Source organism: Hyphopichia burtonii, assembly GCF_001661395.1.
Source record: "Hyphopichia burtonii NRRL Y-1933 unplaced genomic scaffold HYPBUscaffold_2, whole genome shotgun sequence".
In the NCBI taxonomy this organism is placed as follows: domain Eukaryota; kingdom Fungi; phylum Ascomycota; class Pichiomycetes; order Serinales; family Debaryomycetaceae; genus Hyphopichia; species Hyphopichia burtonii.
This window is the reverse complement of record NW_017963729.1, coordinates 421614-443633: the sequence shown is the minus strand read 5'-3', so window position 1 is coordinate 443633 and position 22020 is coordinate 421614. Positions and strand designations below refer to the sequence as shown.

The 22020-nt window shown below is 36.0% G+C and overlaps 10 protein-coding genes and 1 non-coding gene across 11 annotated transcripts in view; 2 read left to right on the top strand and 9 right to left on the bottom strand.

Moving 5' to 3' along the window:
• Positions 1–153: 153 nt before the first annotated feature.
• Positions 154–3639, bottom strand: HYPBUDRAFT_105789 (DNA-directed RNA polymerase III core subunit; the record flags this gene model as incomplete). The annotated part of the gene is made up of 1 exon (XM_020218438.1): positions 154–3639. One exon carries the CDS (start codon positions 3637–3639, stop codon positions 154–156), a length of 3486 nt encoding a protein of 1161 aa, XP_020077589.1.
• A 258-nt stretch (positions 3640–3897) lies between these two features.
• On the top strand, positions 3898–5487 carry HYPBUDRAFT_151955 (TFIIH/NER complex subunit). The gene has a single exon (XM_020220766.1). It carries the CDS (start codon positions 3909–3911, stop codon positions 5466–5468), a length of 1560 nt encoding a protein of 519 aa, XP_020077588.1. The 5' UTR covers positions 3898–3908; the 3' UTR covers positions 5469–5487.
• Positions 5488–5586: 99 nt separating this feature from the next.
• RNR3 (Rnr3p) lies at positions 5587–8442 on the bottom strand (the record flags this gene model as incomplete). The annotated part of the gene is made up of 2 exons (XM_020222489.1): positions 5892–8442; positions 5587–5705 (listed from the first exon to the last, which is right to left on the bottom strand). Exons 1-2 carry the CDS (start codon positions 8272–8274, stop codon positions 5587–5589), a joined length of 2502 nt encoding a protein of 833 aa, XP_020077587.1. The 5' UTR covers positions 8275–8442.
• Positions 8443–8576: 134 nt separating this feature from the next.
• On the bottom strand, positions 8577–9665 carry HYPBUDRAFT_151954 (uncharacterized protein). The gene has a single exon (XM_020220765.1). It carries the CDS (start codon positions 9432–9434, stop codon positions 8715–8717), a length of 720 nt encoding a protein of 239 aa, XP_020077586.1. The 5' UTR covers positions 9435–9665; the 3' UTR covers positions 8577–8714.
• A 389-nt stretch (positions 9666–10054) lies between these two features.
• On the bottom strand, positions 10055–10126 carry HYPBUDRAFT_t34. Its single transcript has one exon. It is a non-coding gene; the product is annotated as a tRNA-Cys (tRNA).
• A 1054-nt stretch (positions 10127–11180) lies between these two features.
• IFG3 (Ifg3p) lies at positions 11181–12312 on the top strand. Its single transcript, XM_020220764.1, has 2 exons — positions 11181–11214; positions 11265–12312. Exons 1-2 carry the CDS (start codon positions 11192–11194, stop codon positions 12250–12252), a joined length of 1011 nt encoding a protein of 336 aa, XP_020077585.1. The 5' UTR covers positions 11181–11191; the 3' UTR covers positions 12253–12312.
• Positions 12313–12454: 142 nt separating this feature from the next.
• On the bottom strand, positions 12455–13231 carry HYPBUDRAFT_104819 (SDR family oxidoreductase; the record flags this gene model as incomplete). The annotated part of the gene is made up of 1 exon (XM_020218376.1): positions 12455–13231. One exon carries the CDS (start codon positions 13229–13231, stop codon positions 12455–12457), a length of 777 nt encoding a protein of 258 aa, XP_020077584.1.
• Positions 13232–13825: 594 nt separating this feature from the next.
• On the bottom strand, positions 13826–14705 carry HYPBUDRAFT_151952 (SDR family oxidoreductase). Its single transcript, XM_020220763.1, has one exon. It carries the CDS (start codon positions 14626–14628, stop codon positions 13861–13863), a length of 768 nt encoding a protein of 255 aa, XP_020077583.1. The 5' UTR covers positions 14629–14705; the 3' UTR covers positions 13826–13860.
• A 162-nt stretch (positions 14706–14867) lies between these two features.
• HYPBUDRAFT_189069 (NAD(P)-binding protein) lies at positions 14868–16145 on the bottom strand. Its single transcript, XM_020222932.1, has one exon. The coding sequence runs from the start codon at positions 15794–15796 to the stop codon at positions 15029–15031; it is 768 nt and encodes a 255-aa protein (XP_020077582.1). The 5' UTR covers positions 15797–16145; the 3' UTR covers positions 14868–15028.
• A 432-nt stretch (positions 16146–16577) lies between these two features.
• On the bottom strand, positions 16578–17348 carry HYPBUDRAFT_106349 (SDR family oxidoreductase; the record flags this gene model as incomplete). The annotated part of the gene is made up of 1 exon (XM_020218479.1): positions 16578–17348. The coding sequence occupies one exon, from the start codon at positions 17346–17348 to the stop codon at positions 16578–16580; it is 771 nt and encodes a 256-aa protein (XP_020077581.1).
• A 4180-nt stretch (positions 17349–21528) lies between these two features.
• The window catches only part of HYPBUDRAFT_106403 (SDR family oxidoreductase), a gene marked incomplete at both ends in the record, with an annotated part of 4123 nt that continues 3631 nt past the window's right edge, over positions 21529–22020 (bottom strand). Inside the window, one exon of the mRNA XM_020218483.1 lies at positions 21529–21639. Coding sequence (XP_020077580.1) covers positions 21529–21639 — 111 coding nt within the window. The remainder of the gene's footprint in view (positions 21640–22020) is intronic.

The following is a 22020-nucleotide window of genomic DNA, read 5'->3' as shown; positions in this document are numbered from 1 at the left end:
ATCTCCGTGAAATTTGGGTTTGGATAAGTGGTTGGTAGTCCGTTTTCGCTCGCTGTATGATTTTTTGCAACTATTATAAATTAGTTAAACTTTTAATTTTATAAACTATCATACACGTTAATACATACAAATACTATTTAAAGATGGTCTCTATTAGAAGACATCCCCTAATTTCAATCTAGGAGCAATATTCATGGATAACAATTCTTGGAATAATAACTTAGCAGCGTAAGGAATAGTCATCTTGATAACATGGTCACTACTCTTACAAGTAGTACACCAACTGTTGTAACCCATCAACCCACAGTTATTACATACATCAACTTCGAAAGCATCGGAGGAGATCATTAATCTTTCCAATAATAATTGGGAGGCACCATATGCAATGACACAATCTCTTTCCATTTCCCCTAATCTCAAACCACCATCTCTTGATCTACCTTCGGTAGGTTGTCTGGTCAAAACAGCCCTTGGACCTCTGGCTCTAGCATGCATTTTATCGAGAACCATATGTTTCAATTTTTGATAATAGATAGGACCAAAGAAAATGTATGCTTGTAAACATTCACCGTTAACACCTGAATACAACATATCTTTACCTGAATAACTGAACCCTTTATCAATCAAGATTTGAGACATGTCTTCTAATTTAGACCCACCGAAACAAGTACCATATTCTAAAGAACCATTTAAAACACCAGCTTTACCTGAAATTAATTCAATCATCTTACCAACCGTCATACGAGATGGGAAACCATGTGGATTCATAATGATATCAGGTGAAATACCATCATCATTAAATGGTAAATCTTCTTGTTGTACAATAATACCACAAACACCCTTTTGACCATGTCTTGAAGAAAATTTGTCTCCTAATTCTGGTCTTCTGGTTTGTCTTAATAAGACTTTAATTAATGTTTGGTCATTATCACTGGTAGACATCATGACTTGATCGACATACGAAGGTTCTGGTCCTTTATAATAGGCAGGAGTTTCACGATGGGATTCACGGGCTTCACCGTTTTGAGCATCATTTCCTAAAACACTTTCACCTGCATTGGTTGGAACGCATTTATTAGCAAAAATTTGACCATTTTCAATTCTCATACCAACTTCACCTAAACCATCAGATCCAATTGCTTTATGAGGGAAAATCGGGTTATTATTTTCATCAAGTCTATGACCACTAATAACATCTTTTGTGTGGTTTGGATATCTTTTCAATTGAATTGTGTTTTTACGAACAACTTGACAACGACCAAACCCACGATCAATCGATGATTTATTTAAAACCAAAGCATCTTCAATATCATAACCAGAATAAGACATGACAGCCACAGTCGCATTTTGACCAGCTGGTAACTTATCATAATTGATGAGCTCAATGGTTTTGGTCTTAACCATCGGTTGTTGAGGGTACACCATGAAATATAACAAAGTGTCAATTCTTCTAAATTGATTATATGAAATTGCACCAATTGCTTGCTTACCCATAGCACATTGATAAGTATTTCTTGGTGATTGGTTATGATGAGGGTATGGAATTAAACCAGCAACAGCTCCTAAAACAGTAAATGGTTCTATTTCTAAATGAGTAATATTTTGATGTTCTTCTAAATCCTTTTCGTATAATGCAATTAAAGAATCATTTTCTTCATTGACATCTAAATATTCAACTAAACCATATTTTAAGAAATCATCGAATTGCCAATCACCATCTAACAATTTCTTTAAATGATGAGCCTTAACTTTAGATTTGTTATTTTGATCAACGATAATTAATGGTCGACAAATTCTACCCCCATCAGTGGCTATATGAACTGCTCTTTGATGAGTATTAGTATAAATGGAGATAAATGCAGAGATTTTACCCGATCTTCTTAAATTACGGAAGTCTGCAACGAATTTTGCTGGAAATCTAGATATACCTATTAAGGTACCATTCAAGAAGATACCGAAATTACCCTCACTATGCAAAGTAGAAGAATCAACACCCAATATATCTTCGCAACCTAAAACATGACATAATTTTCTTACTGGTAATTCTTCATCATCGGTAGTAATATGAGTCATTAATGCTAAATTTTTAACTAAACCACAAGCTTCCCCTTCTGGAGTATCAGAAGTACACAACATCCCAAATTGAGAAGGTTGCAAAGCTCTAGGACCCGAGACTTTACGAGACTTTTCGAATTGCGATGCAATACGAGTCATCATACCTAATGCTGAGATATAAGATAATCTTGATAGAACATGAGTGACACCGGCTCTTTCCATCTTGAAACGCTTTAAAGACCAGTTACCTGTAGAAATGGCTCTATTCATACCAGTGGTGATGTTATTTGAATGGATATTTATGGACAATAATGCATCAAACTCTGAAGTACGACTTGGTTTTTTCAATATTTTATCAATATTGGCCTTAAAATCACTATTAAATTTTTTGAATAAATCTTCGAATAATAAAGACATAAGTTGACCGGCCAATTCCAATCTTTTATTACCAACGTAATCTCTATCGTCCACCATACTTGGATCATCCATGGTCATTAAAACTCTACGAGCCATAGTAGATATATATAATGCCTTTTCACGGAATTGTAAACCAGAGACGGTAAGATGAGCAATGATAGTGGTGGCAACGGCTTCAATACCTTCTTGAAGTTGAGATAATTTTGGAGCACCAGCACGTCTCACGGTTTTAACTCTTTTACCAACATAGTTTAATGCTTGTTGTTGAGTAAATACTTCGAGTTTAGCAGCTTCTTCGAAATTAGCAACGAATAAGTCTTGATACTGGGGATTACTTCCACAAATCAATTGCAATATTTCTAAATCAGAAGTGATACCAGCTGCTTTCAAGATGATAACAATAGGAATGTCTTCACTAATAGAGTTATGCTTTAAATAAATCTTATCATTCTTAGTAATCACATAAGTTTTGGATTTTCTTTCGTGAGTCGAAGAAGTGACCGATGCTTGCACTATCCCCTTTTTCTCATCTGCTTCTACAATGATTCTATTCTTCGATAATTGTTCTTGAACCAAAATAACTTTTTCAGTACCGTTGACAACAAAGTATCCACCGGGATCAATAGGACACTCATCAAAGCGAGCCATCTGTTGCTCATCAATACCATCAAGAATGCATTTATTGGATCTCAACATGATTGGCATTCTCCCGATTTCCAAATCTTTTTGAATAATCACTTTACGCCCTCTAGTGTATTCAACATCGATATAAATTGGGGCAGAATAAGTCAAATCACGTAAACGACATTCATGAGGTGGCAAAATAACCTGCTTGGTATTAGGAGCAGACGTAGACTTATGACCCACTCTAATATCAAGATACTTAACGTAAAATTCGGGATCGACATCTGATAGCACAAGCTCATTAGCCTTGATAATCTTCTTCAAGTCCACATCCACGAAATAATTGAACGAGTCCAAATGCTGTTTGACCAACCCTTTCACTTTCAAAAAAGCTGGAAGCAAATGCCACTTATCTTCTGCTGTATTGATAGGATCATGAAATTTTTTCCCCTTGTAGTCTTCCTTCAATAGATCTTGAAATGCTTCATCGTGCTCCATTACATCTGGATGTTGATGAGGTGCCTTTCTTTTTGGTGGCACCATTGTCACTGAAAGTTTCTCGGTTTACTTAGTGCTTTCAACAGGTCAAAGTAATAGAATTAGACCAAAAATCAATTCACTCGACTTAATGATTTATAATCTCATCAGGATGAGCTTTTTTTTTCAGTATTATTTTTTTTTGTGAGAGGAAAGTTGATGATTATGTCAGCAGAACCGGTATCAAAGCATATACTGAAAAAAAAAAGATCGGTCTCTTAAATAAAGAAAGACCCTGTTTTCACCAAATTGAACAGACTTAAAAGAAGCCAGAGATGTCGTCAAGTACTTTATTCAAGGCCACGGTTAACGAGCATCTAGAGAACCTACCGAAACCTATTCAATCCAAGTTGTACGAGGCACCGGCCACCTGCTTGTCGATTTATCGGTTGCTACCACCAATGGCGAAATTTTTCATAATGTCGATGTTATTTCACGACAAACCGGTTGCATATAAGGATTTAGAAAGGATATGTAAACCCAATACCAAGAAGTTGCAGTTTGAAGCGTTCAATCGCTTGAAGGCGTTGCATTTGATTGACGAGGATCAAGGGAGAAGCCATTTAAAGCTACATCCGATCTTCAAGCAAAATTTTAGAGATTGTCTTACTGGAAGTCAGGCTTCTAATGCATTCGGGAACTTGTGTACTACGGCGGATAAGCATCAGGTGGACGTGAAGTTTTTGGACCAATTTGCATCGCAGAAATGGGAAACCATTCTACATTTCATGGTGGGGACAGAATTGGGTGTAGATCCTTCAAAGTCGGTTTTATCATTGCTAAAACTGGGTGGGTTGATGGAAGGTCCGGGTACTAGTCCTAGAAACTTGAAGATCACCAATGAAGGGTTTCAGTTTTTGCTTCAGGATGTGAACGCACAAATTTGGACATTTTTATTACAATATTTGAATTTGACTCAAGATTTGAACATGGACCCGGTCGATGTTTTGAATTTCATCTTCATTTTGGGTTCGTTGGAATTGGGCAAGAGCTATACTGTTTCTAGTTTAAGTGCAACCCAAGTGAGTATGTTGGCCGATTTGAAAGATTATGGTTTAATATATCAAAGATCGGATAGTTCTAGTAGATTTTACCCAACTAGATTGGCTACTACTTTAACGTCAGAGTCTGCTGCATTGAGAAGCCCTTCGGCGGCAATGGAGCATGCATTGCAAAGTACCACCACTGCAGAAGGTGGCGACGATGCTAGTGCCATTCAAAATTCAGTTAGCGCTGGTATTGCATCAGCTCAAGGTACAGTGATTATCGAGACTAATTTTAAGATCTACGCATATACAAATTCACCATTAGAAATTGCTGTTTTGAACCTTTTCGTTAATTTAAAAATAAGATTTTCAAATATGGTTTGCGGACAAATCACTCGTGAGTCTATAAGGCATGCTCTATTGAATGGTATTACTGCTGATCAAATCATTAGATTTTTAGAAACTCATGCCCATCCCCAAATGAGGTTATTAGCTAAAGAAAAATTAGATAAAAAAATCGAATTCGATACAAGTCATAATATTAATACTGCTGGTGGGGCCCCACAATCACAAGTTTATGGAGAAAATGGTACTGTTGCTCAACACAAACTCGAGGTTTTACCCCCAACTGTCGTTGATCAAATTAAATTGTGGCAATTAGAATTGGACCGTATACAAACATTCGAAGGATATCTTTTCAAAGATTTCCAAAATCAACAAGAATATGATTATTTGAGTAATTATGCACAGGAAATCGGTGTTCTTATCTGGGGGGATAAAGTCAAGAAGAAGTTTTTTGTTACTCCTGAAGGTATGGATCAAGTTGCAATCTTTGCTAACAGAAAATAGTCATAACTTTTTTGCATCGCTTTTTTTTTTTAAATAGTATAATGTTTGTTACAACTCTTATTATTGAAACTATTTACAAATGTAGAGTTTTATAGACACAAAAAATATATATACAAGATCACCCCAGGCAGGAATCACAATTTTCGGGGTCTTTAATATTACAAGCAATAGGTGTATTATCGTAAATGTCGTAGGTTTCGTCATCATGGTGTTTAGATTTCTTTAAAGGTAGATCATCTAAATCGTGTTTTCGTTTGCTAGAAGACTTTGAAGTATTGCAATCTTCATCAGTGATACTCACTGTGGGGGAAAGTGTAGTAGACAGGGATTTTTCTTTTATGAATGAAGTCAAAGATCCCGGTATTTTAACAGGTGGTGGTGAATAATGAACTTGACTGAAGGAGGTAACCGGTATGTATTTACATCTTTTCAAAAGAGAAATGTCAGCCACTTTCGCTGAATAATTAATTTTATCTGCCTCTGAAGCATCAACAGTGAATTGGATAGCTCTTGAAGCAGCTTGAGTTCTAAGGTAATACATACCAGTTTTCAAGCCTTTTTCCCAAGCGTAAAAATGACAGCTGGTTAATTTACCAAACGTTGGATTTTGTAAATGAATATTCATACTCTGCAGTTGATCAATAAATTTCCCCCTATCAGCAGCTAAATCTATAATGGTACGCTGACTCAATTCCCAGGTGGTTTTATATAATTTTTTTAAACTTTCTGGAATTACTGGAATTTTTTGAATAGAGCCTTGATTGATCAAGATCGAGTTTTTCATCGAGTCATTCCATATCCCAAGGTCAATTAAGTCTTTCAATAAGTACTTATTAACAATTTGGAACTCACCTGATAAGACGCGACGAGTATAAATATTGGAAGTTAAAGGCTCGAAGCATTCATTAAAACCAAGAATTTGGGATGTTGATGCCGTTGGCATGGGTGCAACCAATAAAGAGTTTCTTAAGCCATGTTTTCCAACGCGATTTTTCAACTCATCCCAATCATTAAACAAGTCTGAGGGTTTGTGATTCCAAAGGTCAAACTGTAGTTTACCTTCAGAAGCTGGAGAGCCGGCAAAAGTTTCATATGGACCGTACTCGATAGCCAATTCGGTTGAAGCTTCTATTGCAGCATGGTATATTGTTTCGAAAATCTGAATATTGAGTACTTTTGCTTCGATTGATTCAAAGGGTAATCTCAATTCAAAGAAAGTGTCAGCTAATCCCTGAACGCCAATTGCAATAGGTCTATGTTTTTTATTTGAAATTTTAGCCGATTCAATTGGATATTTTGTAACATCAATGACTTTGTCTAAATTTTTGGTCAAAATTTTTGCGACATCACTTAATTTTGCAAAATCAAAAGAGCAAGTGGCCGAAGAGGAATTGAATTTGATGAATGAAGGTAAGGCTAAAGAACCTAAATTGCAAACAGCTGTTTCTTCAGGGGAAGAGTATTCGATAATCTCGGTACACAAGTTAGAGGATTTAATTGTACCCAAATTTTGTTGATTTGATTTTGAATTACAAGAATCTTTATATAACATATAGGGTAATCCAGTTTCAGTTTGGGATTCTAAAATTGCATTCCATAATTTTTGAGCTTTAACGGTTTTGAAAGCTTTACCTTGAGTTTCATAAGATTCATAAAGTTTAACAAATTCGTCACCAGTAACATCCGATAATCCAGGAGCTTCATCTGGAGAAAACAAGGACCAATTCAAATTATTTTTAACTCTATGCATGAACAAGTCCGGAATCCATAATCCATAAAAAAGATCACGAGCTCTCATTTCTTCTTTACCGTGATTTTTCCTCAAGTCAATCACATCAAAAACATCACTGTGCCAAGGTTCCAAATAGATTGCAAACGCACCGGGGCGTTTATTACCACCTTGATCGACGTATCTTGCAGTATTATTGAAAACTCTAAGCATTGGGACTAATCCACTCGAGGTACCATTTGAACTTTTGATCAAAGAACCAGAGGATCTAATATTATGTACATGTAAGCCGATCCCACCCGAGGCCTTTGAAATCAAAGCAGATTGGTGCAAAGTACGATAAATTCCATCAATGGAGTCGTCTTGCATTGAAAGTAGGAAACAAGAAGAAAGATAATTATTATCTGTACCAGCGCCAAATAAAGTTGGAGAAGCATGAATAAAATATTTTTGAGACATCAATTCGTAAGTTTCTATGACCGAGTTCAAATCAAAAGAATGAATTCCAATAGCGACTCGTAAAAAAAGATACTGAGGAGTTTCAGCCAATTTACCATTAGCATGAATCAAGTAAGATTTTTGTAATGTTTTAATTCCAAAATAAGTTAGATTGAAATCGCGATGGGGTTTTATTAACTCATTGAAAAGACCAGGGTTGGCCGAGACTATATCAAACACTTCTTTACTTACCAAGGGGAATCTTTCGCCGGTCTTGGGATGGTAATAATTATATAATCTTACGATATTTTCAGCAAATGGAATATTACATTGCAAGTTGGTTCTAACCGCTTCCACTCTCCCAGCAAGTATTGCAAAATCAGGATGGTTAATAACTCTCGTAGCCAAGGATTCACTCAACAAATTAAGTAAAGTATCAACGGTTATAGAATCATCCGGAAGACCTTCAGTGATTAGATTCACCGAGTCGTTCACCATTGATTCTGATATTTGTAACTCATTACAAAGAGAACTCAAGAACGCAATCAACTTGCGAGCATCATAATCTTCCTCGTATGTCTTTTCATCTCTCGTTTTAATCACTCTATGTCTTGGAACTCGAGGTAATGTGATTGTCATTTTGGCACAGTAAATTACTTCAGCCTTACCAAAATTCGAATCTTTTTATTGTTTTTTCCTTTGTGGACTGGATATCCTTGATTCTCGTATATCTCTGTTGATAATCCTACTTCTCGCCTATGATAATCTCGTAGTCTGATTGTTTCGGTTTTGTATCTAGCTGTTCAAGTACTTTATTTGCCTTCGTTCGCTTACAAAAGCGATGCCCAAACAAAAAAAAAAAAAAAAAAACCGTTACATACGAAATTGATTGCAAAACTAGTTAATCACCGATACAGCATTAAGAGACTGATACAGCATTAAGAAACTGATACAGCATTAAGAAACCGATAAAGCATTAAGGAGATACAAGAGACGGTTCGTCTACGGTTTATGTGCTATTGAAAATATATTATACTACCAGTAGATCTATAAAACAGAGCCCATTAAAATGCAGAGAATCAGGAACCAAAAACCAAGGAATAGTCAAGCTTTAGCATTGCGTATAATTCCTTCATACCAAACTCGTCGTCGGTGTCGTCCGGCTGTAGCAGAGCCATCTTGTTATGTAGCTCTGATTTTTCCAGTGCCGTCAAGTCATGGTACGAATCTGACTCGATAAACAGTTGGTATTCCTGTATTAAGTCATCGTCTTGGAAAGCAGAGTTGAGCAGTTGGCGGAGTTTTGCAGCACCCCCCATTTTCTGTGCTTTCACTTGCAAATCATTCAACAAGTAGTTGGAAGCCTTTTGAGCAACGTCTCTCCATTTATCAATCAACTGCAGCACTTTTGCCTCTTCATGATTATTCACATACTCGATGGCCTTGACTATTAGATCTTTTCTTCTCAATTCTTCTTTGATTTGACAGTCAATCTGGCATTCCCTCTTACGTAGGGCAATATCCTGACTCTTTTCAGGTACAAGAGGCAGCAGCTGTGGCGAAACCATCGAGGGAGCATAAGTAGCCATGGTTTTAACTTTTTTATTGGGGGTATCGGGGGTTAATGGTTTAAAAGGAGATTTCCCGTGGTGCACCCTTTTCAATTGAACTGGCTTGTTGTCAACTTTTGATTCAGAACAAGAGAAAACAACTGGTTTAAACGTTTTAGAAGGAGTAAGAGCACTATTACTGGAGCTTCGGCCGATTACTTGAGGCTCATTAAAGTCTAAAGGTATCATTGCTGTTAGTATTCCCAGGTTATTGTTGCCAACCCAACATTTATAAAGAAAATATCAATGAAAATGAAAAAAAAAAAAATTTCTTCCTAAATCGATTTATACATACTTGATTGATTCATTGGACAAAAGAAACAAAAAGACTCTAATTAACAAAGTGGAGTAACAATAACAACAAAGAAGAATTTAACAAGGAGTTCTTTGTCTAGATTCTATTGATAAAGGCGGGCTTTCAAGCTTCAACATATGCATTTATTGAACATACAAATTAGTTCAATCTATAAATGTTTATAATAAAAGACGGTTTGGCGGGTATGTCGAATGTAAGTGGGTTTATTCACTTTGTCCTCCAAACAATAATCAGGGCGGTAGTTTACTAAAAGTGGAGCACAACTGAGTAGCTTTTTCCCTTAGCAAGTGATTAGCCTCTTCTACGGGAGCAATACCTGGCTCTATTTCACTATCCTTCACCCACTGGAGCAATTCCTGGGTTAATTTCACCTTTAGACTTGATTCGATGGCTTTTTACTCAATAGGGTCTTCATTCTGCACCCGCTAAATCTAGGCCCATCTTGGTTTCTATGTAGGACTCTGCCCCTTACGGGGGGAGAAAAAAAATAAAGAGCTCGCACTCAGGTTCGAACTAAGGACCAATAGATTTGCAATCTACTGCGCTACCACTGCGCCATACGAGCTGCTTTATATGTTGAGTTTGATATTGCGGTTTACCGAGTCGAGCAGGGGTATGATGGGGTTGATTTTTGTGGAGAAAAGTTGGCGTTCACATCTCTTTCTATATGGGTTTTCTCGACTAAATATAGTCTCCCAATATACATTATTGGATAATTATTAACTGCATATTCTTATCTGTCAAAAAAAGACGTTCAAAAAAGCGATTTAATCGAAGAAACCGGTGAGTTCAAGTGTATCCAGTGAGTCACAGACCAAACTGGCTTCTTTGTGGTATTTGTTTCCAATCTCGTGAATTGGCCCATTTTACTATCGGGTATGTGTATCGGGCTACACCTCCCGAAGATGAACAGAGTTTACAAAAGGAAGACGTTAACCAGATACAAAATATCTAAACATATCATTTAGACTATTCATCGTTATCTCTTACAATACTAAATAACAGAATAGTATATTACCGAAGAATCTCTTATCAATGCAGTGACCACACCGTCAAAAGAAGTGTTCTTCTTATTTATGTCAGTGGGAATGTCCATAGTTTATATCATATAGCCTTTGCAATCACATATATGATTACACTTAATAATGTTCTTTCTTGATTGATCTGACATACGCCAGATCGACAGACCGGATGGCTTCACAAATAACACTGTAGATTTGGGTAGTTGTTAGTAGGAGAGTTTAATAATGAAATCGGGAAACATTAGAAAGAAGTTTACAGATAATGTCTCGTAGACTGGCCTGAGGCCTCCAGTCTGAATCACTCACGGCTCTTACCTGAATAAAAGCACCTGGTTGATGCTATTTTGCAGCAAGCTCACAGGGGATATCCAAGTCTTAAAATTCAGCTCAAATGGTTTCTAAATAGGATCTGGGCTTATCATTGCAAGACTATACTACTTCACATACTGCTATCACAAATTGGCATCCTTTGTTAATTAGATATGCGTCTCGAACATATGCATCGCAAGGAATGTAAATGCGATAGTCAACGGAAACAAATTCCGCATCCTCATTTATAAATTGACAGCTCCTTCTTTATCTCATTATTTGTCCATTCAAAGTTGAAAATGACTGAAATTGTTATCATAGGGTATGTTCAATTGAATCAATGTTCGAATAAAACCATACTAACCTCTATAGTGCTGGTATTATTGGCCTTAGTACTGCTTATTCCCTTACTGAGAACGGAATTGATGCTGGGAAAATCACCATTTTGGCTGAACATTTACCGGGAGATATGTCAGTCAATTATACGTCCCCGTACGCCGGTGCTTACTTTTCACTAGCTAATGAGGATGAGAATTTGAAATACAGTGAATTTACCTATAAAAACATGGGTAAATTAAGAGAAAAACTCGGTGGTAAAGGTTCTGGTATTGGCACTTGTAAATCAACCGAGAATATTCAGCAAAACTTTGATTCGGATTACTTGGAGAAAAGAAAGTTTGCTGATGATTTGGAGATTGAAAAATCACAAATTCCTGGCTGTGATCTCGCTGTTCTGTATAAAGCTTTCATATTCAATTCGCCATTACTCATTGCTAACCTTTTACGTTATTTGACTAAGTTGGGGGTTAACGTGAAACGGGAAAAATTAAACGATGTAAAAGAAGCTTTTAAAGCAGGAACGGAAACTGTGTTTAATTGTAGTGGGTTGGGAGCTTTGAAATTGGGTGGTGTGGAGGACACTTCAATGATCCCAACTAGAGGTCAAGTTGTTGTTATTAGAGCTCCATACATTAATGAATGTTACCTGGCTTGGAACGACACCTCGACCTACATTATCAAAAGACCCGACTCAAACCTAGACGAAGTTATCCTCGGAGGTTTTTATCAAAAAGACGTTCACGATTCGAACACTTATGGTTATGAGATCGATGATATCTTGCAACGAACCATCAAACTATACCCAAAAATATTGAGTGATAATCCTAATGGTAATAGGATTGAAGACTTACAAATCATTAGGGTAGTGGCTGGAATTCGTCCTGGTAGAAAAGGCGGTGTTAGAATTGAGAAACAGGAATTATCTGATGGTAAAGTAATTATTCATAATTATGGTGCTGCCGGTGAAGGTTACTTATGCTCGTTGGGAATGGCTAATGAAGCAGTAAGCTTGATTTTGTAAGTTTGAAAATGTTACATTTTTAAGTAAAGTGACGTTTTTGTAGAATTTATACAATATCCATTATAATATATTCTTTGATATTTGTAAGAAAAATACCAAATTTGAAAAAAACTTATTTTGAAATTTTTTCTTATATATGTACTTAGATATTTGAATCAGCAAAAGAAAACGATTTACATTTGAATCAGCAAAAGAAAACGATTTACCAAGAAGTTCTAGTGCCATCATTACTAATAAAAGTATTATTATCTTCATGAGTTAAATTATCAATAATCTCCAATAAGTTACGGACACTCTCGTCAGGGTATATAGATGGCAAACCCGAACTGTCTGGGTCAATCCCACTATCTTCAAAAACTTTTTTCGCCAAATCAGTTAAAACCAATCCTGGATGGACTGCAATAACAATTGAGTTTTTAATACAATCCGAGTCCGAAGACTTGTTATCAAAACAAATATGTCGAGTAAGATGATTCAAAGCAGCTTTAGAAGCACCATAGTGACTGGAGCGAAAAGGGTAAAAATTATTAACCCAACCAACGACTGAATTAATGAAAATAAACTTTTTTGGGGTTTCAGGGTTCGCTTGTTTAGACCAATAAGGTAACAAAGATTGATACACCTTAAGGGGTCCAACAACATTAACACGATAGTGCTCTTCGTACTCTTCTGGAGAAGAGTCAATGACTCTTTTAGCTGAATTTTTAGCAATACCAGCATTCTGAATAATAATATCAACACCATTTGGAGCAAATTTCGCTAATGGTTCAGCTAATGATTCTTTAAAAACCTCCAATGAAGAGCCAATGTCAAGCTCAATAATATGAAGATTTGAGCGATGCAAATCTTGTAAAGCAGTAGCATTAGCAAGAGAACGGGTGGTTGCAAACACAATGTTGTTTGAATCAGCGGAAACTTGCTTAGCAAATTCAAATCCGATCCCACGGTTAGCACCAGTAATAAAGTAAGTAATAGCCATTTTTATTATGTATATTATACAAGTGATAACTTACAGTAGAACTTTCATTTCCCTTAAATAGCTTTCAACCAGTTTATATTTGGTGCAAAATTATTTCCTGCACTTGCATTATATCGGGGTTTATTCTATTGTGATTTGTTATAAAAACCTTCGAAACCTGCAAAGAAAACAAAAACTGTAAAAAAACTGGACTAATTCGGTAAGCAGCATCAAATGTCGATGCAAATTTCGGACTCGATGACAAATCCATATAGTTATAAGCCTAGGTACTCTGAACTCAGAATATTAATACTATACACTGAGATTGTGCTTTGTACGGCGTCGTATAATCTACGTGGGCGCAACCAGCAAGGAATCGTGAAATACTGTGAGAATAAGTACTTCAATTCAGCAATGGAGGTGTTTTTAGGCTGATTCTGTTGAATTGAGTTCCAACGCCAATTTAGTTGAAACCTGAGTAGTTCTAGGTTACGATGCTGGTGAAGACAGATTACAACTTAATTTTGAAAAGACTTTCGTGAAAATTTTAGCATTAAATTGGAGTATCCAGTAATTCTGGTTGTACTTGATTTATTACAATGATTATGAGAAAGGTTTCTTAAGGATATGGAATTGACTATATAGATAGATTACCAAGATACTCTAGTACCATCATAACTTATAAAAGTATCGTTATCCTTTGGTTCGAGATTATCAATGATTTTGATAATACAACCAGCAGATTCCTCTGGCTTGAGTACAGGAATAGGTGATTCATCAAAGTTGTAATCACCCAAAGCCTCTTTTGACATGTCAGTTGTCACAAGGCCGGGATGCACTGGGACAATAATTGAGTTTTTAATATGATCCAATTCAGCGGATTTATGATCAAAAGCAATATGTCTAACAACCAAGTTTAGAGCAGCTTTGGAAGGACCATAATGGGAGGATAACATGGGAAAGAAATTGTTCACCCAACTAACGGAAGAACTGATGAAGATAAATTTTTTCACAGTTTCTGGGTTAACTTTTTTAGACCAGTAAGGGAATATCGATTGATAAACTTTTACTGATCCGATAGTATTAACAGCAAAGTGTTTTGCCAAATCATCCTCAGTTGTTTCAAGTATAGATTTCTGGTTAGCGGTAGCAATACCGGCATTTTGAATAACTACATCCACACCATTTGGAGCGTACTCTTCAATAGGAACCAAATCTTGCTTCATTTTTTCCAAGGGAGAAGCCACATCATATTCAATGATATGAAGATTTGGACGATTCAAATCTTGCAAAGCAGCAGAATTAGCAAAAGAACGAGTGGTTGCAATTACGACATTGTTTGAATCAGCAGAAATTTGTTTAGCAAGTTGGAACCCAATCCCACGATTAGCACCAGTAATGAAATAAGTAACAGTCATACTTGCTTATGGAATATTGAAATCATGAATATCAAGAATACTCCCAAATATTTATACCAGTGGGATTAGTAATCCAGAAGATAACTCTTTGATTGACAATTCAAAAATACCCGCAAAAAAAAGCACTTATCACAACAAAAAATCGAGATAACTTGATGGTCTATTAGTCAGCTTACCTGAACACATCAACGTCTTCTTGAACAATGCCCTATATAAAATGCAAATCTGTCACCATTGTAGCCAAATGGAAATGCTAAATAAGAACTATTGCCAGTTCCTTATTGTATACTCAGTGACCAAACTTGAATTCAATGGAGCTCCAAATCGAAGATAAATTTACATCTCTGACTAAGTTAGAGAAATGAAATATATATTTAGAGTAAAATTTAAATAAAGGATCTCACCAAGAAACTTTGGTACCATCATAATTGAAAAAAGTATCATTATCGTCTTTTTTAAGACCATTAACAACAGTAAGGACATTTTTTACCGCTTCTTCAGGACTGAAAACTGGGAAAGGAAGATCTGCTTTATTAACTTGGCTAAAGAAGGGTGCAGTAAAATCAGTTTCAACAAGACCAGGATGGAATGAAGCAATAATAGAATTCTTGATATGATCTAAGTCAGAAGAAGTATGGTCGAAAGCCATATGTCTTGCAACAAAGTTTAAAGCTGCTTTCGAAGAACCATAATGCGAAGTCAAAGATGGAAAGTAATTGTGAACCAAACTGACAAAAGTGCTAATAAAGATATATTTCTTAGCGGTTTCAGGGTTAGCCTTTTGAGACCAGTAAGGAAAGATTGATTGGTAAACTTTCACTGCTCCAATGCTATTGACCGCATAGTGTTCTCTCATTTCTTCTTCAGTGGTTTGGAGAATAGTTTTCAGATAATCTATACCAATACCAGCATTCAGGATTACAACGTCAACACCATTTGGAGCGTATTTTTCAAGAGGCAACAAATCTTGCTTCATTTTTTCCAATGGAGAGGTAATGTCATATTCAATGATGTGGAGATTGGAGCGATTCAATTCAATCAAAGCAGCAGCATTAGCAAAAGAACGGGTGGTGGCAATAACAACATTATTTGAATCAGCAGAAAGTTGTTTAGCAAATCCAAACCCAATCCCACGATTAGCACCAGTAATGAAATATGTAACAACCATATTTAACTAGTTTACAATGAAACAGAAATAATGCAGCCAAAGGAATATTCAAGCTATTTATATATCTTTTGGTATTATCAACTCTAACACTATGAAATTTGCAACCGCATCTCGGACGAGAAACCGATCTTTAAGCTCCAGACGATTTTATAGAATTGAACACAAAACCAAACAAGACCTTTGTTAGTGCCATTGTAGCTCGAAGCTTATTATTGAAAACCATTGATGAGCCAATCGCAGTCTCTATCCCTATTCGTGGGCATTAGAGTTAAGAATTAGCCCCTAAACCCTAAGTGAAGGCGAGGTTCTTACGGCAGAAATCTAATTGTTTCGCACGATTCAAATGTACCAAAAGCTAAAAGCTTCTTGAAGGGAAAGCATTACGAATAAGGTTATGCCCTACGAGAATCTATATATAACTCAGTGGATGGATCTGACCGAACAACTTTAGGTGAATAGAATTAGCAATCATATCATTATATCTTTGGGTGGCCATTACTTTTGCCTGGCTCAGCAAGATCTTCACCTATCACCGAGTATAAGCTTTAGATTATTTCCCTTTCGGGTCACAATTACGGTATTGAAGCCCGAAAGCTATAAGGCACTACGAATGAATTACGATGAATCCTTAGTTTACCAATGTCCCTTGTAACGATATTTACAATGGTTTTAGTTGGAGCACAGGTGGAATTTTGTGGAAAGAAGTTGTTAATCCAACCAAGAGCGTAACTGTCAAAAGATAAATTTTTGCATTTATAGTCGACTATATAGACCACTAGATTTACCAAGAATATCTGGTACCATCATAGCTAATAAAAGTATCGTTGTCCTTTTGTTCAAGACCATTAATAAGCTTGATGATACTACTAGCAGATTCTTCTGGGGTAATCAACTTAAGAGAAAATTTTTCAAAATCGAAGGTCTTTACAGCTTCTTCTGACATGTTGGTGACGACAATACCGGGGTTAATTGGAACAACAATGGAGTTCTTGATATGATCTAATTCAGAAGAAGTATGATCAAAAGCTATATGTCTTGAAATATGGTTCAAGGCAGCCTTAGAAGGACCATAATGAGATGTTGGGAAAGGATAGTAATTATGAACGAAACCAGCACCTGAACTAACTAGGATCAATTTTTTTGCAGTTTCCGCATTGACTTTTTTAGACCAATATGGGAAGAGTGATTGGTAAACCTTCACCGGTCCAATGGCATTGACGGCGTAATGTTCTTCCAAATCCGCTTCAGTTGTTTGGAGAATAGATCTTACGGCATCTTTAGCAATACCTGCATTCAGGATAATAACATCGACACCATTTGGAGAGTACTTTTCAAATGGCTCAACCAAAGCTTTCTTCATTGTTTCCAAAGGAGAAGTAACGTCATATTCAATGATATGAAGATTTGAACGATTCAAGTCTTGCAAAGCAGTAGCATTAGCAAGAGAACGAGTAGTTGCAAAAACAATGTTATTTGAATCCGCAGAAAGCTGTTTGGCAAGTTCAAACCCAATCCCACGATTGGCACCAGTAATAAAGTAAGTAATAGTCATAATTGTTGATGCCCATCCAATATTTCTGATATCGATAATATTTCCAGGTATTTATACCGTTAACACCTTCCTCTTATTTGAAATGAATTTCACTAGCAAATACTGCAAAAAAAGTTATACCCGTGTGAAAAGTCCGAATTTCCGAGGAAACAACCAACCGCAATTAATAATCCCCTTACCCACAAACATCTTTATAGGATTGAATAAAGTCAGCAAAATAGAAACCAGCCTCTTTCAAGATACTGAAGTGCCTTGCAACTTGTAGATTCATGGCGAAGATATCTCAAAGGTATGAATGAGCCTCTGGATGGGAATTTTTGCAACAGTTGATCTCTGCAAATTACTACTTCTGCAAATAGTGATCTGCAATTGAATAGATTTATTACTACAAAGTTGTATTATAATAGTTTAAAAGACAGTTTATAACTCAGAGAGAAGGTCAAATACTGGAGACATGGAGATGGTAACCATAGAAAGTTTAACTTGATTCAGACAAATGACCGAAGGAGTTGTATCTAGTAACACAGGCAATGAGAGTTTTGAACAAGGAAACGGTTATGTGATCAGGAGAGTTGGGTAAAGTAAGTAATAGTCTTAAAGCTCTTGCAGCCCATTAATTTACATAATTGTCGGAACTTAATGGTCTTTCGGAACTTAATGGTCTTTCGGAACTTAATGGTCTTTCGGAACTTAATAGGGCTTCCGAAACTTAATGGGGCTTCCGAAACTTTAATCGCAAATAATGCTTCAATGGGAGAGCTTACATTTCGAAAATGTACAAATAATTTATTTAGAGAGAGCTAATAGAAACAAAGAGACTACCAAGAGGTTCTGACACCGTCATAGTTGATGAAAGTGTCATTATCTTTTTCTTTAAGGCCTTGAACAATATCAAGAATGCACTTTACAGACTCTTGAGCACTGATTACTGGAATAGGAAGATCTTCTCTTTTGAATTTACTAAGGAAAACTTCAGTTAAATCAGTTTCAACAAGACCAGGATTGAATGACACAACAATAGAATTCTTGATATGTTCCAAGTCAGAAGAAGTATGATCAAAAGCAATATGTCTTGTAACAAAGTTTAAAGCTGCCTTCGAGGAACCATAATGCGAAGTCAAAGATGGAAGGTAATTTTGAACCAAACCCACAGAAGAACTCATAAAGATGAATTTCTTAGCAGTTTCTGGGTTAGCTTTTTTAGATCAGTAAGGAAAGATTGATTGATAGACTGTCACTGAACCAATTGTATTGACAGCATAATGCTCTTTCATTTCTTCTTCTGTAGTTTGAAGAATGGTCTTTGCAGAATCTTTAGCAATACCCATTTTGATTGATAACATCCACACCATTTGGGGCGTGCTTCTCTAATGGTTCAACCAAAGCTTTCTTCAATGTTTCCAAAGGAGAAGCCACATCATATTCAATGATGTGAAGATTTGAGCGATTCAAGTCTTTCAAAGCAGTGGCATTAGCAAGAGAACGAGTAGTTGCAAAAACAATGTTATTTGAATCCGCAGAAAGTCGTTTAGCAAGTTCAAACCCAATCCCACGATTAGCACCAATGATGAAATAAGTAACAGTCCTACTTATTTAGTTGTAATAAATATTACATATCAACTTGTAAGATCATTCAGGCTATTTAAGCATCTTTTGGTATTACTAATAGTTCTTTAACACTATAAAATTTGCAACATTTTAATCGCAGCCCGGAATCTCAGAAACAACCTTTACGTTCCGGACGGAATAACAAAATCAAATAATACCACCATAACCAGAAAAGGTATTGTTGCTCTTCAAAACCATTGATGATAACATACCATTCCAGGTAATCATCCCTAGTAGAATCAGTAATCATTAATTGATTTCTTGTTGATGAATATACGTGAAAGGTATTATACTTTCACTTTTATGGCATGCAGGTTTCGGCTAAAATGTATCATCTCCAAGAAGACGCGAATGGCCTATTATATCACTAAGGCTAGCATATCAAAAAGTAGAATTCATATTTAAACGATTTTGAAGTCATAATTAAGATGCGAATATGGCTGAACAAGATCTTCATATAATTGTTAACTACTTAAATCTGTACTGTAGATAGCACAGTAATTATTTATTTTTATATAAATTATCTTACCAAGAAAATGTAGTACCGTCATAATTGAAGAAGGTATCAGAATCTTTTTGTTCGAGACCATTAACAAGCTTGATGATACCACTAGCAGATTCTTCTGGTGTAATTGGCAGAAGACCCAATGCTTCGAAATCAAAGCTCCCTAAAGATTCTTTGGCCATGTCGGTAGCGACAAGACCGGGATTGAGAGGAACAATAATGGAGTTTTTAATGTGATCTAATTCAGAAGAAGTATGATCAAAAGCTATATGTCTTGAAATATGGTTCAAAGTAGCTTTAGAAGCACCATAATGAGATGTTGGGAATGGATAAAAATTATTGATGAAACCAGCACCTGAACTAACAATGATTAATTTTTTGGCAGTTTCTGGATTGACTTTCTTAGACCAATATGGGAAGAGTGATTGGTAAACCTTCACCGGTCCAATGNTCGGAACTTAATGGTCTTTCGGAACTTAATGGTCTTTCGGAACTTAATAGGGCTTCCGAAACTTAATGGGGCTTCCGAAACTTTAATCGCAAATAATGCTTCAATGGGAGAGCTTACATTTCGAAAATGTACAAATAATTTATTTAGAGAGAGCTAATAGAAACAAAGAGACTACCAAGAGGTTCTGACACCGTCATAGTTGATGAAAGTGTCATTATCTTTTTCTTTAAGGCCTTGAACAATATCAAGAATGCACTTTACAGACTCTTGAGCACTGATTACTGGAATAGGAAGATCTTCTCTTTTGAATTTACTAAGGAAAACTTCAGTTAAATCAGTTTCAACAAGACCAGGATTGAATGACACAACAATAGAATTCTTGATATGTTCCAAGTCAGAAGAAGTATGATCAAAAGCAATATGTCTTGTAACAAAGTTTAAAGCTGCCTTCGAGGAACCATAATGCGAAGTCAAAGATGGAAGGTAATTTTGAACCAAACCCACAGAAGAACTCATAAAGATGAATTTCTTAGCAGTTTCTGGGTTAGCTTTTTTAGATCAGTAAGGAAAGATTGATTGATAGACTGTCACTGAACCAATTGTATTGACAGCATAATGCTCTTTCATTTCTTCTTCTGTAGTTTGAAGAATGGTCTTTGCAGAATCTTTAGCAATACCCATTTTGATTGATAACATCCACACCATTTGGGGCGTGCTTCTCTAATGGTTCAACCAAAGCTTTCTTCAATGTTTCCAAAGGAGAAGCCACATCATATTCAATGATGTGAAGATTTGAGCGATTCAAGTCTTTCAAAGCAGTGGCATTAGCAAGAGAACGAGTAGTTGCAAATACAACGTTATTTGAATCAGCAGAAATTTGTTTAGCGAGTTGGAACCCAACCCCACGATTAGCACCAGTAATGAAATAAGTAACAGTCATATTTGTTTAGTTAAAATAAATATTACATATCAACTTGTAAGATCATTCAGGCTATTTAAGCATCTTTTGGTATTACTAATAGTTCTTTAACACTATAAAATTTGCAATCTTTAAGTCGCAGCCCGGAATCTCGGAATCAGCCTTTACGTTCCGGACCGAATGACAAAATCAAATAATACCACCATAACTAAAAAAGGTATTGTTCCTCTTCAAAACCATTGATGATAACATACCATTCCAGGTAATCATCCCTAGTAGAATTAGTAATCATTAATTAATTTCTTGTTGATGAATATTCGAGAAAGGTATTGCAATAAAGTGTTCCGCTTTCATGGCTTGATTCAGGTTTCGAGGCCCACGCTTTAAGGTTTCACTTTCAAGCGATTTCGGATAAGCCATGCACTTCGGTAGATCATTAAGTAGAATTCATATTAAAACGATTTTCGAAAAATCATAAAAAATGCTTACAGACTTGTACGGCTGAATAAGATGTTCGCGGCTCACCAGATACGGCAAGCCCGTTATTCAAGTGATATAATTATAACCTACTGAATCTTTAATGAAGATGGCATTGTGATTATTTATTTCATCTAAATTATTTTAGCAAGAATATGTAGTACCATCATAATTGAAGAAGGCATCAGAATCTTTTGATTCGAGACCATTGAACATCGATTTACCAAGAATGTCTGGTACCATCATAACTAATAAAAGTATCGTTATCCTTTTGTTCGAGACCATTAATAAGCTTGATGATACTACTAGCAGATTCTTCTGGTGTAATTGTCTTAATAGACAATGCTTCAAGATCTAAGGAACCGATAACTTCTTTTGCCATGTCGGTAATGACAAGACCAGGGTGGATTGGAACAATAATAGAGTTCTTGATATGATCTAAGTCAGATGAAGTATTATCAAAGGCAATGTGTCTTGCAACGAAGTTTAAAGCAGCTTTAGAAGGACCATAATGAGATGTTGGGAAGGGATAAAAATTATTAATGAAACCGGCAGCTGAACTAACAATGATTAATTTTTTGGCAGTTTCTGGATTGACTTTCTTAGACCAATATGGGAAGAGTGATTGGTAAACCTTCACCGGTCCAATGGCATTAACAGCATAATGTTCTTGCAAATCTGCTTCAGTTGTTTGGAGAATAGATCTTTGGGC